This window comes from Penicillium cosmopolitanum (assembly GCF_028827165.1).
Source record: "Penicillium cosmopolitanum strain IBT 29677 chromosome Unknown utg000012l:1.0-3308103.0:1.0-3310761.0, whole genome shotgun sequence".
NCBI lineage: Eukaryota > Fungi > Ascomycota > Eurotiomycetes > Eurotiales > Aspergillaceae > Penicillium > Penicillium cosmopolitanum.
Window position 1 is genome coordinate 2,609,689 of NW_026622682.1, and position 16,711 is coordinate 2,626,399.

Below are 16,711 nucleotides of genomic sequence, written 5' to 3' on the forward strand. Positions count from 1 at the left end.
GGGCCATGTCGTAGATAGTAACGCTTAGCTAACCACCGGAAATTTTTCTACGCGCATAGCTGCATATATCTTGAAAGACTCAATATTGCGGCAATCGATAGCCTCGAACTTCCCGTAGGCGATCTTCTGTCGATCTCCGGCCGCGCAGCGGAATGCACATTCCCGCATCCCCTGCCACGAACCATTCCCGAAGCCGTAAATCGTCCGAGAGAATGTATATTTTTTTCAGAAAATAATGATCATATGAGTTAAAATAAGTAAGATCGAAGGAAATTCTGATTTATACATTTTAAAGTCTTTTTTGAGACAAAAATAGGCTGCCTGTCACTTCCGCCTTGTCACCTGCGAACGAACGCCCCTGACAGGGCGACTAACTAGCCTGAAGGCCCCGTTTTCTTCGGCCGAGGTCCATTTCAATGGAGTAACCGACTCCACCCCATCCGGATCTGGGGTCGCTTATTCCCCGGTTTTGCATCATCTTCCCTGCAGGATTCCTGACAGCGAGCGAAGCTATTTTATTCTTTCTATTTTTTGAAAAAGGGAAACAATGTCGGATAACTACGGAAGCTATCAGACCGAAATTTACGGCAAGGGGGGCCCTGGCAGGCATCCTGCCCAGTGTGACCACCGACCCCCGGCAGTTGGAAGAGCAAGCAAAGCGAACATTGGGCGTGCGTGCTTTCAATTATGTCGCCGGGGGCGCGGGCGAGAAGGCAACGATGGATAGCAATCGGCTGGCATTTCGCCAGTGGAAATTGTCTGTTTGATTATGCTCTTGCAACTTGAAGCGTTATTCATTGACACTAACTATTGCAATGCAGGATCCCGCGGATGATGCGCAGTGTTGGTCTTCGTACCATCTATATGATAAGATAAAGTCCTAGATAAACTAACTTTATGTGCATATAGATGGATGGCCAAGATGTCTCGGTTGAGTTCTTTGGCAAGAAATACGACCACCCGCTCATTATGGCACCGATCGGGGTCCAGGGGATTTTTCATGAAGATCGGGAAACCGGTCTCGCCAGCGTCTGCGAAGAAGTTGGCGTTCCCTACACGATGAGCACAGCAGCCACCAGTACCATTGAAGAAGTGGCTGCAGCCAACGGGGATGGCAAACGTTGGTATCAGCTGTACTGGCCACAAGACAACGATGTCACATTATCGTTGCTTAACCGGGCCAAGGCGAGTGGGTTTGAGGTCTTGGTGATTACGCTGGATACGTGGTCGCTCGCGTGGCGACCGGCGGACCTGGACAATGCCTACGTACCTTTTATCAAAGGGGTTGGGTGCCAAGTTGGGTTTAGCGATCCGGTGTTCCGGGAGAAGTTTGAAAAGGAGACTGGGTCTACAGTTGAGGATGATGTGTTAGGCGCGTCTCGGGCCTGGATTGGGCAGGTTCTCTCTAGCAGCCCCCATTCGTGGGAAGATCTGGCATTCGTTCGGAAGCATTGGGACGGGCCGATTGTGTTGAAGGGTATTCAACATGTGGATGATGCGAAGAAGGCGTTGGAATATGGAATTGATGGGATCGCAGTGTCTAATCACGGCGGTATGTCTCCACTCCTCATGGTCTAGAACCGTGGTATATTTCTCAAGATAAGCCGAACCGTACTAATTCGCTCGCAGGTCGTCAAGTCGATGGAGCCATCGGGTCCCTGGATGTTCTCCCGGAAATCGTCGATGCGGTCGGCCACAAAATGACCGTGCTGTTCGATTCAGGCGTTCGCACTGGGGTGGACGTTGTCAAAGCACTGTGCCTGGGTGCAAAGGCTGTACTTGTCGGTCGCCCAGTCATATATGGCTTTGGGATTGACGGTCGCAATGGAGCTCGCCAGGTACTCCAGGGTCTGCTGGCAGATTTCTGGCAGAGTATGGGATTGGCAGGGATCCGCACGGTTGGCGAGTGTAACCGGCAGTTGATCCGCAAGGTACAACACGCAGGCGATGTCAAAGCAATGATGTAGGGGAAGTGAGTCAGTGTTCTAGACTGGCTACACGGGTGTACTCGTAGGTTAAGTATAGATAGAAGTAGAAATACTTGATATTTGGGGGCAACACCGGCGAAGGAAGAAGTACCTCTACGTCATTGTCATTTTCCCGATTATCACATGTCAAGTCTAGCCAATCCTGGTTTCTTCATTCTCAACTACAACAACCCCCCCCCATGAACTACTCATCAATCAATCAATCTTACTGTATAGATGCAGTTTTATATTCTCATATCTATTTTCATGGCTCATAATGAAGGCACCGCTTACTATTGCACATAATACCGAAGATACGGATTCAGATCCACCTACAAACGCAGTCGCGCTCTCTAATCCCCCCGCTACCTCGGGCACAACCCTACTTCCACGACCAGTCGCATCGTTAGTATCCTTATTGACCCAGTCTACTTCGCTCTCGTTACGCGTGGGGACCTTTTTCGGAGGTGTAGCCCTCGATGGCGCGCGAGCAACAACTCTAACTAGCCTCGAACTGGGACGCGCCGTGATCGAGGGGATTCTTACGCGCGCCGGGCGTGATGTGGCTATTCGCAGCGGGGATGAACACGGGAGAATGGAGGCGGAGTCATTATTGGAGCGAAGTGTATGTCCTAAATTGATCTCCGTGAATATAGACTTGCGAAATCTCTGTACTAATATAGATCTAGTTAGCAACATTGCATACAACAGTGACCTCGGCTTCGTTCTTTGCCGCTGCCACATTCCACTTCTCCTCTACAACACTCGCATCGGTGGCGAACTTCTCGCAGGCTCTCCTATCGACATTAGATGCTATTCTAGGTTCTACCGAGTCATCTCGAGCCATTGCCGCCATCATCACTCTCATCCGCCGCGAGTTCAGGTCCGTCGACGCCAATGCCAATACAAATGCCGAGAAGATTGGTGTCGGGGATCTATTTATCGGATCAGTGGGCTTTGCACTCTTACAACGCTGGGGAAAAAAGAAATCCGAGCGAGTACTTCGAGAAAATGGTGGAGATGAAGTCGTCTGGGATACCGTCATCTTGGACAACGGTGCCCGAGCGGACGTGCTCGGGACCCACCAACTGCAGTTTAGAAACGCAGATACGGATCGTGAGGAACTTCCCGCGGAGCCTGAAAGGGCATCGTTCGTCATGCCTGGAAATGATGACGAGGCTTTCGGGGCGGTGCGTCGTCGATCTAGCATTGGCGATTCCCTCGCTAGCCACCGACTGTCAATCTCCTTGGATAATCAGCACCAGATATCCGACGAAGACATTCAATCATATATCATGAGTCAGTTACCACATGGCTGCCATGCCTCAATCAAATCCGAAGTCTTGACGGCCCGTACGATCACGGTGGATATCTTCGACGACGACATGGCAGAAATCGCCGCTCCCCCTGGCACCACCATGGTCGAAGAGCGGTTTCACCACGATCAAGACTATGATGCGACCAAAAAGCCTGATAATCAAAGGCTTCCAAGGCATACGGTTGTCTTCCGAACAGCTTTCAACAAGTCTCACAGCACGCAGCTACGCCCTCAAGATGTTCCAAATATGACAAGCCCGCCCGCAGCGGAGCGACCTCGAAGTCCTTTAGCAGACCATGCATCATCACCAGGGAATGCCAAACCTCATCCGCAAAGATCACAATCCTACCCCGAGGTTGGGCACCCTGCCGTGAAAAGACAGGTGTCCAGCCCCGACCCGTCCGGCGAACAAAGTCAAAAACCGCCATTCGGCAGAGGCTCTTTTTCAAAATTCGCACAGCGTGTCAAGCCAAGCATGACAGAAAGGTCCGAGGGGTCCTAAACGACCACCTCCTAAAAAACCGGCCTCGAGGCCGCCAGCTCCATCGGGGGTACCTACTATTCGGCCCCCTTCGAAGCCTGTCCGAGGAACGGCCTCAGTGAAAGAAGCGACAACGCGTGAGGTTTCTAACCGAGCAGACCCAAAGAGACGCACGGGCGAGATACCAAACCGACCAAGCACTCCTGTTCCGAACCGCGGCTTGCCACGATCACCATACCCTGGCTCACCTCAGTCACCGCGGACACCAGCGAGACCGGTCCCTCGCGATGCTCATGAACGAAAGAACCCCAGAACGGGGAACTTTGCCGTCCGTGAAAAGAGTCAAGAATGCTTGCTCACCCAGACTGATGCCTTTTCCCATCGCCGCGCCGGAGAACTACGTCCAGGGTCCCCAGCTACAACTCGCCATGTCCGCAGTAGTAGCTCGATGTCTGTTGCTAGATCCGAAACAGATGGTCCCGCCTCGGTCAATGGCCATCGTCCCAGTTCTTCGGCACTACATGGTCGGTCCAAATCGTATACGCCGAGTATGTACTCTGTGGCCACAGCCGGCTCCGAAACTTCCCTCATCCTAGCCCATCGACCGCGGAAGAGCGCATACGAAGATATAGACACCATCCAGGCGCTCAATCGCGACGGCCTTGTCCCAGGCATCTTTCCAGAGAGACACTTTGTACAGAATATCCGCCGTTTCTGCCGTTTCTCGTCGGCCTCATACGGATCCAATGCCTTAAAAGTGATGGGCGTACCAAAAGGAGGCAGCTCCAAAGGTATTCCCCAAAATGCATCGGATAGCCACGAGCACAGTGCATTCTCAGACTACGCTGGCCTCCCACCGTCTACAATCCTACTCTCTTCCTTCTTCGATCCGGCCGGTGGCTCTAATGCAGCCGGCGAAACAGAAAGCGGCTTCCCGCTCGTCCACTATCTCTCCATCGATCACGATTCAAAAGCAGTCGTCCTAACACTGCGCGGAACCTGGGGCTTCGAAGATATTCTCACTGATATGACCTGTGACTATGACGATCTGGAATGGCAAGGCAAGAACTGGAAAGTGCACAAAGGCATGCACGCTTCGGCAAAACGACTCCTCGAAGGCGGCGGCGGACGAGTCATGATCACCCTCCGCGCCGCATTGGAAGAATTCACAGACTACGGCGTCGTTCTCTGTGGGCACTCTTTGGGCGGAGGCGTCGCAGCTCTCCTCGCAACGATGATCTCCGAACCAAATCTTGCCCCAACAGCAACAACAGGGAAAAGGACTGGAACAGGAACTTCCTTCGTAACATCATCCTACGAGCCAACCCCCCGTCCACGACTCTTAACAGTCGACACCGAAACAAGCCATCACGCCACACCACCACCATCACAAACCTACACCCTACCCAGCGGCCGACCAATCCATGTCTACGCCTACGGACCACCGGCCGTAATGTCCCCATTCCTCCGACTCGCAACACGAGGCCTAATAACCACAATCGTAAACGGCCACGACGTGGTCCCAAGTCTATCCCTAGGAATCCTCCACGACATGCACACAGTCTCCCTATCATTCAAATCCGACATCAGCGGAGCAAAATCTCACATCCGCCAGCGTCTCCACGAATCACTGCGCCAAAGCATCATTCACAAATTCTACGTCAATCAGCCGCCGCTGGTCATTAATGCCGGTGACGGTGTTGGCGAGGACGCTTGGGCTTGGAGAACGCTTAATTTGCTGCGTGATGAGATGCGTGCGCCGAAACTCATGCCGCCCGGTGAGGTTTTTGTTGTTGAGACTATGCGCGTTCTGCAGCGGGAGGCGTTTACGCCTGTGCCGGACTTTTCGAGTGCGGTGCCCGGGTTGGATGGGTATCCTAGGCTTGGGAGGCCGGCTACTAGGGTGCAGATGAGGTTTGTTAGGGATGTGGATGCTTGGTTTGGGGAGTTGAGGTTTGCTGGGGGGATGTTGAGTGATCATAATCCGGCGAGGTACGAGACTAGTCTTGCGGCGTTGGCGAGGGGTGTTCTTGATGAGTGAGAGGGTAAGTGGGTGGTGGGATGATGGAAATGAGGTGATTGATGATTATGACTTGATCTTTTTTTGGAATTTATGATTGGTATGGATACGGGCATGGGTATGGGGCGAAGATGTTGGGAATACTTTTGGGTTTGGGTTTTGTTTGATTGCCTGGCAGCGGGAAAGGATTAATAGAGGGAATGACTTGGAATTGAATACTACATATACGCCCGCAGGGTACAATAAAGTTGATGGCATACATAGATATAGATAGACAAGTCCATTTCAAATATCATGAGCACAGTAGTAAAAGCTCTTGTTTTATTATTTTCCGAGGTTGCTATCATACCACCCCCGGGCCCTTGTTCCTAATTAGTTTTCTAAGGTTTGGGGTCTTGAGCTTGAGCTTGAACTTGGCTATGACTCGCTCAGCGAGTTAGATAATAAGCTATTAGGACGATATGGATGATACTCATACTCAGGACGAGGCTTCAGTTAGATCGTAGGGCCCTATACTAGTACCAGGCGGGCAAAGACCTAGGTGGTCGTGGTGGTAGTAGTAGTAGTAATGGTGGAAGAGGGAGACTTTGGCTAACGCGAACACATGAGATCGAGACGACGTGGCTCAGCATTGGGGTTCAAGGAATGTGGCGGAGTGCAACCAAAGGTTGTATGGCAAATACATACTACTAACTAGTACCAATCAAAGGTTGGAAGGTGCAATGGTCCAACTGGAAGTAGTAAGGAAAATTGATGCAGAGGGGTGGTCCAATTAGCAGCCCTCCCTTCGAGGTCCAGGGAGCTGTGCCGAAGGGTGCTTCATGAATGAAGGCTCCAAATATCCTGTTAGAAAACTCCGCTCGGCTGATGTAAATGGTCTAGGATCCTATGCCGTGGAGTCTGGGTACAGCTCCATCCACGCCCCATTCTACGAGGGAATGAAGCGAGAGGAGCACTTTAACATGCTACATCGCGCCTCATCTGTGCACCAGGAGCGACAATTCGCTCGCCGCATTCTATACGCGGGCACCGACGAATTTGTATACAAGTGTCGGGAAACATGCCAATGTGAATGTGGATTTCAGATCACATATTAGGCCATCGAGACTGTTGCATTTAAGTTGTGTAGTGTTGAGGCCTGTGTGGCGAGCCTACAGGATGCCATGCCTTTTTTTGAGATAACCTCTTTGTCTTCATATATTTACCATCCACCCTCATCACCTTCATTACCCCCCTTCGTCATGTATCTATACCCGTATATCATTCGGGTCTGCCAAACTACCCCGGGGTGCGAGTCCGAGTTCTGTCCCCACGCTTCAGGCTCCAGAGTGAGATAAAACGAATGAAAGCCGTGATCGGGGATAGAATTCTTCGAAATAGAGAAACAACATCGCCTACCCAGGTTAGCTGTACAGAATACGCGTGTCAAGGTATACTGGTTTTGAAAAACTACTGTACTTTCCCGGACTTGACATTCTCCGAGCCCAAGTCCAAGTCCTCAACGCCACCGCAATATCATTTCCATGCCCTAACTCCGCCGCCACCACCACCATCACGCCACCAGCCAAGAACTTCCAAGGTTAAACTTGAACTCGAACAACCCGCTCCAAATCCAACTCAAAACAAGTCAATAAACCCAAATCCCGAATTCAATTCAATTCAATCCGAGCCAGCCACAACTCTACTACTCGTACCCCAACCTAACTCACCAACCCCTCACAAGTGAAACCCGCAGAAACCCACCAACCCCGAAAATGCCGCAGTCCCCCTCCCCTCCTCCCCACTCCGATCAGGATAATGTCCTCCCTCCACTTAGCTGTATGAACGGAGTATATTCCTACACGAGGGGCAGGGGGCAGAGATAAGGAAGTTATGTTAGAATAATCCATGACGATGATAATGACAATGACGAGCAGAATAGTCGAAACATTCTAGCCTAGCCCAGCCCTCTGAAGGCCGGCTCCCAACACTCATACGAAGTAGATTACGGAATAAAATGAATGAAATCAAGGAATGAAAGTGTCAGACATAGTAAATAATACATTTCTCATAAGATAATTTATCAAGAGATCCATCCATCCATTCCAGGAAAGGATTATCCCATCTATACCCAATCCAATCCAAATCCATCCAGTCCAGACAAAGTAAAATCATAAAAATATCAAAAGGGTATCACGGCAAATAAGCCAAGCCAACCACTCAAAAAAAAAACGCCATCTCAAGGGTAAAGTATCCATCACTCTCTCTCCGCCGAAAATGTAGGCAGTGTAAAAAAGGGAGAGAGAGGAAACAACCCCCCAACAAAACAAGAATCCGTTTATCTAAAACAGGAATCTTTAAAAATCAAGCACAGATCAGATCAAAGAACACCAGGTTCTCAACTCTCGAGTATCAACTTAGGCAACCAGAGCCGTAGCAGGAGGTGGCACCGCACGGCCAGAGTGACAACCACGCTCGTGACGCTTCATGTTGCTGCGCACGGAAAACGCCTTCCCACAGCCAGCGTGTGTGCAGCGGAATGGCTTCTCACCGGTGTGCGAGTGGGAGTGGATGCGCAGCGAAGAAGGGCGGGAGAAAGCCTTGTGGCAAGTGCGGCAGATATATCGGTCGTGGTTTTGCTGGTAAGGTGTTGCGGTTGAAGGGGGGAAGTAGTGGTGGTGTTGCCAGGCGGGAGTGACTGGGGAGATGAGAGATGGAGAAGAAGATGTGGGGGGGTGCGGCGGTAGCAGGGCCAGCAGTTTGAGACTGAGGTTGTTGGGGCAGAGACTGCTGGGTGTGTGGCGGGGAGCCTGATTGAGGGTGGGAGAGGGTTGGTGGGATGCTAGGCGCGAAGGTTGTGGTTGTTTGAGGGCGGTAGTACATGGGTCCATCAACTGGGGAGGTGTATGATGAGACGCTTGGTGCGGGTGAGGCGTAGGGCCCGTGGTGATGGTGGTGGTGGGAGTGAGAGCTTGTCGAGGAGATGGAGGCGCGGTGGACATCTTTGGCCTCGACTGGAGAGCTGCTGTGGCTGTGGTGGTGACCGGAGCCGGAACCAGGGCGCAATGGTGGTGTTGGTGGGAGATGGATAGTGTCGTAACGGGCATCACGCTGGTGAGCGGGTGGGCTCAGGCGTTGACGTTCTGGGAGGTGGGTTAGTATAAAGTGGATCTGATATGGTTTCCTATGGAGTTTGATATACTCACTGGCAGAATGACCATCAGCACCTTCAAGGAGAGCAGTGATCGAAGGCAGCGAGCACTTGGGCTGGTCCTCCACTGGGGGCGAGAGAGGTGGTTGCGGGGAGCGCTTGTATGTAGTAGGATATTCATAGTCCTCGGGGCAGGCGCGCTTGGGAGCGGCGTGGAGGAGATTGGCCAGATCCATGATGAGGATAAGGATGTGTGAGGGTGAGGAGTGGTGATTGAGTGGACTTGGGGAAGAAAAGGTGAAGAAGATGGGCAAACACGAGGGTTATGTATGGATGGAGTGGAAGTGGGAAATCTCGCGTGGATGATCGCCGGCCGATGCCGACGGGGGAGAAAGTGGATGTAATTTTAATTTACCAAGTGAGACGGTCGGTTCCAAAGCTTAATTGAGAGAAAAGATATTAAAAAGAAAAAGAAAAAGAATTAAATTAGAGATTAATGAGAAAGGAGGAGTACGAGTATACTCGTACCAGAGTCGGAGATTAACCAGTGGGGGGCCACGCGATACTGATACAGTATGGACAGTACGTACAGTACGGAGTACAGTACATCATACTATACGATGGAGGATGCTTTCCACCCTGCTGTGTACTGCTGTACCGCTGTACCGAGCTAACCCAGATTGGAAGCCCGGAAAGTCCCCGTCCTCGGCTACGGTTAGTGCAGATCCTGCTTACCTGTCACATCGCGCTCAGCTCCATAAACGGTTGATCGCACCGAACTGATCGTGTCGATCTTGTTTCACTTTTGCAGTAGTTGAACTAAGAATGATTTGATCGTTGGAGGAGTAGAGTATAGCATATTCATATACCATATGGCAAATGGTATATACTCTAACAGTATACCATACACTCTACTCTACTACTACTACTATTCCCACCAATATACTCATACTCATACTCATACGCCTCATCTATTCTACACTCCAAGGTCGCCCCAGATTTCTTGTCAGATTGTCGCGTGGCAACCAAAAAGGGAAGGTGAGAACACCACCACTAACCTGATCTGTGCATAACTCCGATCCTCCTTACTTAACCTTAGAATACAGTACACCAGTACACTCGGTACACAGAATACACACAATACCAGTATTGAATGACGGGTGGCGGCTTAAAGCGCTTGCCATGTGGCTCGCTTACGGCAACCTTGTTCGTAACCCTTGCTTTGCCTTAGCTTTGCCTTCTACCAGAGAGAGCACTGAGAATGTCAATCTCTCTCTGTACTCCGTATGCTGGTGCCCACATGACCAAGGTCAAGGGCACAAAGACCAAGTGACAAACTTGTGATTGCCGATCACAGATTATGGATTGCTGTCGCTGTTACTATTCTAAGAAGGTCGGTGATCGCAAGGTCTCCTGAAGATCCAATCGACCCACGGTCGATACCCATAGACCAACGGAGAAGCTCCTAAGAAATGATCGTCGATCTGCAGTTCTGGAAGGTGATCATGCTTTGACTCCAGTCGACTCCAGTTTCCGAACTCAGTACCATACAGCATGGTATTCGTACCAGCCCCGTCTAGTCTCAGGTACGAGTATCCTGATAATCTGCTCAGTCTGTGCACATTCTGCACATCGGGGATTGGCCGTTGGTGGGACCCGCCATCCCGGCCTCGTGGAAGCGAGCTCCACTCGGTCGTTTTGGGTGGGATCGCCTGCTCTGTGCGTGCCGTTGAATGCAGTGGACTGAGAGCAGGCAGGGAGAGGGAGGCAGGGCAGGGGACAGCAGAGACATTCATTCGTATAGGGGGGGGGCATGAGCATGGACGTAGACAAGGACATGGACATAGAAGCATGGACGCATAGGGAAGGGGATATCTCTTTACAGCATGTCACTTAGTTGATGGTCATACCGAGACCACTACGAGTACTCGTACTGTATTATCACATTATCCAGCCACCGTGGCTGGCCGGCTGGCCTGCTGGCCTGCTCCCTGCCATGCCTGTTCTACTATGTCATGATCCGCGACGATCCTCCTGATCGCCTTCTGGAAACCCACCACCTCAACCCTCGGCATTTCACTCGGGATCGACTAGCGCTAGACCCGGCGTTACGATTCCACCCGCCTTGATTGGATGCGGCTCTGGTAACCAGGAATGTTGAGTACCCCTGGGTAATCAGTAATCAACCACCACGGCGATGATGGGGCTCTCTGCCTGCTCCCCCCCCGTCAGTGGCCCCCCCCCTCCTAGTGGGACATTCCCAGGACCCGGTCGTACCAGATTAATCAAGAGTCCAGAACGTCCACGACCCTCCACGACCCCCATTTATCCCACGAAGGAAGGTCAAAAAGTCAAAGCAACCTTTTTTTTTCTCTTTTTTTGACTTCAACTCTGCCGAGATTTTAACTCTGGTGGGTGCGGTCGCTCTTCATTTCCACAGAACTTTGCTGGAACTGCTGGGACTGCTGGGACTGCTGGAACTCTGTCGACTTTTCCTTCCCTTCTCGTATTGCCCAGCCTAAGGTTTTGAAGGAATACCTAGGTACTCCGTACGCATAGGGGAAAAAGTGTGGCCCGGTCCAGTGTGTCGGTGATAAATTTAATTTGTTTTTGGGGTCCCAGCCCACCCAACCCCCTAGATTTATTCCCGGATCCCAATTACCACTCTCCAGGGACTATGGGCTAACTATGTGTTAGATGGCTAGGATGTGTTGCGATAGTGACGGAGGAATAGCTAGGGTCGGATACAACGCCTAGCTTGCTGCACACCGCACCTGAATAATCCCTGAGTCAGTGTTCCCTTTTCAGCTATTCGCCCGGATTCGTGGGGATCGATCGGGGATCATCCGGGGCATGGGCCCCAGTGCCACGCGAGATCCTCCCCCCTTTTCTACCCGTGTTCCGTATTTGGTCGTATTCTGGGCTGTGACAGTTTGGAACATACGCAATATCCATCATCATCATCCCTTGATTTCTCAAACAGTTTTGCTTTTGCTACGGAGTACGAGTACTCATTTGTCCCATCGTTACCAGTGGGGCCGCAGACTGCAGTGCAGTGCAGCGCACTGCGGTGTCGCACAAGCACAAGGAGCGAGCCACGCGGGTTGACGAACACATGGCACTTGCATGCAGATGCATCTGACCTATCTGCCAGTGGCCAGTGATCTGTGATGGTGATCAGGGATCAATGTGATGTTATACGGAGTATAATGTGCATAAGGTATGTACAGTAGAGATAGTCTTACTCGTACTTGAACTCGTACTCGATATCCATACTCCGTACATGTCATGTCTGTGCCGAACTGAAAATTGAGGCAAATGCCATCTTCTCCCTACTAGAACTCTACGAAGATCTGCGAGTCCGGCGTTGCCCGTCTTGGGAAGGTGGTTTGGACTGGTTTTGACCCGGCAATCTGGGAATCCGGGAATCGCGGGAAAGCACGGGTATGTATTATACCATACGTAAATACATACCATACCCAGGTATACTAGGAATACTAGTAGTATCACCCCGGATCCGGCCTTCATCTAACGTCCCCCGTAGTTGCAGATGCAGGCGCAGATGCATCTGCAGACGTAGATTCATGTTGCATAAGGTTTCGCTTGAACTCTTCTGGTCATTCGCCCGATGCTCCTGCTCCTGCTCCTGCTCCTGCTCCTGTAATATCGTAATCCTCCCCTAGTGCTTTCCGAATCGATAGTCCATTCTAAGAATATCCCAACTTACTGGCATGATAAGATCATACATTACGGAGTACAGAGTACTCCTCCGTACATATCACCATCACCATCACCATCATTATATGAATTATGCTTCCTCACGTGGACTGACGTGTTCTACTGACGCGGACCTGTCACAGGCGCCTAACCTCCTTCCTTTTCCGGCGGGATCGCCCCGGTGGATCATCCCATCCAGACAACCCAGACAACCGCTGGCCATAGCTCCTTTCGGGCAGTGTCTCCGACGCACTGATAGCTATGCTCCTCCTTCTATATTGTACTAGTAGTAGGGAGCCGAGGGTCCAACGCTCAACGGGGTACGGAGAACGGACTATGGAGTAGAATGTAGAAAGGGTACGGAGTACGGGTAGTAAGTCGGCATTCATTATTAATCCTCTTCAGAGACATGATGACGATGGAAATGAAACACCTTCTCACTTCCAGCCCTTCCCAGGATTCTGGACCTGCCGTGCCTGCTCTTCCCGATCGTAAAATAACTTAAAAGTAAAAGCAAACACAAACTATCGTGAAACCCAAATCCGGTAGAACACGGAGTAGAAGGGGTACGAAGAGCTAGCATGATCATCAACATTCAGCATGATCATCAGGAGTGCAAATCATCAAGTATAGTACTCCCAGTGAGGAAACACCCTACCCCCTATGCTATGCACAGAAGTATAGACACCTAGGGTAGCATTAGCATTAGGGGCTCGGCCACGGGCTGGACTGGGCTTGGGACTGGGCTGGGCTGGGCTGCCAGCTAAACAGGAAATACATCCAAGCGACGCTGGGCGGGAGGCTGCGCAGATCGACGGAAGATCAAACGATCTCGCCTCGGCCTACGACTGTGTCAGCCGTGGTGAAACACTTCACCTGTTCGTCACCAGGGACCGAGGGTCAAGGTCACACATCGACGATCGACCTTCCCCCTGTCGATGTGTAGACTAGGGTTTTAGTGCCGGGATCTTAGCGACCATCCACACTGCCCACCGCATGCCGCATGGACGACCTTCCACGCCAGTCTACATTGGGTATAAACCCCGTGTGGGATCGGCCGTGGGGCCCCTTTCTTTCTTTTTTTCCCTTTTTTCTTTCCTTTGTGTTTTTGGCCTTTCCTCTTTGGCTAGGTCGAGGCGTTATGCAGTAGCTGTTTTGGGGAGGTGGTTTGGTTTACTTATGATCTCCGGACTTATCGGACATATTTTACCCTGGCTGTACTCCGTACTTAGTGGAGGTTTATTGTGGAGGATGTGAGATGAGAGATGGCATTCTGGAGTGTGCAGGAACAGGATTGTCGTAGCAGATCAGGATTGGCGCTACGGTGAACTCGGAGAACGGAAATGCCTCGGCCATCGCATCGCATCGTACGGTAAGGCAAGGCAACCACGACGATGACCCCCTTGTTTGCAATCCTTTCAAGTGGGTTGGATCCAGGTGTTGTAGACTAGCTTGGGGGCCAGAAGCATAATTTGGGACACCGTATAAAATTACGATCCAATGCTCGTAAGTAGCGTGGACAAGGATATTTCGTTGTTTTTGTTTTTGGTTTGTTTTTTTCTGCCTTCTTACTTCGTACTAGTTAGTAGTTTGAGTTGACTCCCCATTATATGGTCCTCCGTTCCGGAGTATATCCCGTGCACACCGTATCCGTAGTCATCATCAAATTGCGCGGCAGCGAGGAACCCAGGTACGTATGCACTACGGATTCCAGGATCTGTTTTTCAGTCTTCATGCCATCCAGTTCCCGAAGCAAGCCCACGGCGATCGTTTCATGCCCTGCAAAGAGAAAAAAAAAGCAATACGGTGGCAGCGCAACGCACCTAGCCATCCCTGTCGAGTCACTCGGAGAACCCGAGCACAAGTTTGATCACAAGTACACCTACCCCGAACTAATTCGTAAAGTGTATGTACGAACAGAGTACACTAAAGGCAGATCCTAGAATGATCGCCCTCGCCATCGGTAATGAATTCTTCCATCCTTCGACAGGGTTTACCGAAGAACAGAGTTCAGCACATGCTTCGAACAAGGATTGTTCTATTATCCAGGATGACCGATATTTGCGTATGTATGGAGTAATACTGTACAGGGTACGGTGTGTACATACATACATACTCACATACTTACAGTAGATACGAAGCAAGTCAATGTGCATCTGAGATGCTCGACCGCGACTCGCGAGCATGGCGGATCTCTCGAAACTCTCCATTTCTTTGCTTTGTTTTAATTCGTATGTACGGAGTACGGAGTACTTTGCTTCACTTTTACACTTTACACCCCCATCCTCCCATCCGCTCCCTTCGTTGCTGTGACTGGTAGATCATCCCACGGTTGCATGGTTGCATTGCCATGCGACAAGTTCTCGGCCTGAATTGTCCCAGCCCGGTGTAAGGGAATGCACGCTACCATCTCCATTGGATCCCATCCTGGTGGTAGTTTATCCACTGCCGCTGAGCTGTATGTATGTCCATACTCCGTAGTCCCACGGACATCGCTGTGTGTTTCACTTTAGGCTTCGCTGCTCGGATTGGATTGGACTGGGTTGGGTTGGGTTGGTTTGGAGCTTGAACGTATGGGGTACGGAGTTGTTGGGGTTTGTTAAAGCCAATGCCCTGTCCAGGCCAGCAATGAATGCAAGTGCAAAGTAAATGCAGCCAGTAAGGCAACCTCCGGGAAATGAGGTGTGGTGTGGTGAGATGAAATGAGATGAGCTGACCTGCTTTTGCTTCTTCCTCCAACCCGCCTGGTACCTATGAACATACCTCGCATCCACCCACACACACCCCCTCGCCCAAAGGCTCGGTTTCAGGGGATGTCATCTGCTCGTCCAGATCTGAATCCGCCCTGTCAATTCGTGGTCGCGATTGTGCGACACGTCGTGCGACGCTGGGATCGGAACACACCCCTAAATTGGTCTGCGTTGTGCCATCATTGCACGCCTGGGCATCATGGTATGGATAATGATACTAGTTGTATGTGCCACTGTAGATTGGCCGCCCCTGTCGATATATCTCCGAGCCTCGACCACGTTATGGGCCGTTGGAGAAGATCCGATCCTCCCCCCTACATATCCCCAGCCTTGTTCGTATGGAAGGTACTTCGGTACTCTTGGTACATACGGTATCTGTGAGACGCACCGCATGCTGCTAAAGCGTGATGCGCTGTTAACCCTGTGGCTGTACTGTAGGCGCCGAGGATCGACCGGTCGCGCCTTGTCATTTCATTTCACATCTATCCCCCGGCGGCCCGTGCTTCATTTCAGGCTTGGGGGAACTGGAACTGTGACCTTGCTATACATACAGAAAAGCCCGTTGGGGCCTTCTGTTTGGGCATTGTAGCCGCCCGCATTTATTTTTACTTTTTTACTTTGTTCATTGTACTTCGTCTCCATACTCGGACAGCTCACGCATCAGCTGGCTCGGTCATGGAAACATGATACATCGTCTGCCACCCTCGTCATGGCGTCCGGGAGGCTGGATGCTGGGAAATCAACGGTCTGGCTAGAGGGTTCGATGCGTCGACCACAATCAAGCCGCCGTTTTGGACCGGTGATCCTACAGGGTGATAAGTTTCCGAAGGGACCCTCACTTTGCAGGGGGTAGGGGCTGGTCAGAATTCTACTCGTACGAGTAAGCTCTCGATTCTCGAAATATGACGGGCGAACGGATGACCGCGTATTGTACGCTGTACGCTATACAGAGTATGGAGTACTACATATTCGCAAGGACATTGAATTAAACAGGGGGTCTTATTGGGGGGGCATCGCATCCTTTCCGATATCGAGGTGGGTTGGTTTAGTTCGTTTGGTGCGTCATTTTTTTTTTCTCTCCTTTTTTCCCGTGGGGTCCCAGTAACCATGAGCACCACCGCCACCAACCAGATTGCATAGAAAACGGATGTGGGATATAAGATGTGGGATCCGAATGTGGGACGTGGATGTGGATGGATGTGGGATGCCATCACCGGAGGCGAAAAAGGAAGGGCGGTGAATTGAACCACAACTTTGTCGAGTAGCACTGCAGAGTTAACTTTACGAGTACACCTTTTGGAATACAGTCCAAGCGTAGGGCCCCGCCA

The 16,711-nt window shown here is 51.1% G+C and overlaps 3 protein-coding genes across 3 annotated transcripts; 2 read left to right on the top strand and 1 right to left on the bottom strand.

Annotated features, from left to right (window-relative positions):
- Positions 1-542: 542 nt before the first annotated feature.
- N7509_013731 (lactate 2-monooxygenase) lies at positions 543-1,967 on the top strand (the record flags this gene model as incomplete). The annotated part of the gene is made up of 4 exons (XM_056638368.1): positions 543-757; positions 822-843; positions 910-1,552; positions 1,630-1,967. Coding segments are annotated over 4 exons (1,218 nt in total), but the record flags the coding sequence as incomplete, so codon positions are not given.
- A 277-nt stretch (positions 1,968-2,244) lies between these two features.
- Positions 2,245-5,807, top strand: N7509_013732 (lipase family protein; the record flags this gene model as incomplete). Its single annotated transcript, XM_056638369.1, has 3 exons — positions 2,245-2,592; positions 2,657-3,771; positions 3,935-5,807. The coding sequence occupies 3 exons, from the start codon at positions 2,245-2,247 to the stop codon at positions 5,805-5,807; spliced, it is 3,336 nt and encodes a 1,111-aa protein (XP_056481876.1).
- A 2,375-nt stretch (positions 5,808-8,182) lies between these two features.
- Positions 8,183-9,152, bottom strand: N7509_013733 (uncharacterized protein; the record flags this gene model as incomplete). Its single annotated transcript, XM_056638370.1, has 4 exons — positions 8,183-8,463; positions 8,533-8,659; positions 8,682-8,908; positions 8,972-9,152. 4 exons carry the CDS (start codon positions 9,150-9,152, stop codon positions 8,183-8,185), a joined length of 816 nt encoding a protein of 271 aa, XP_056481877.1.
- Positions 9,153-16,711: the final 7,559 nt, after the last annotated feature.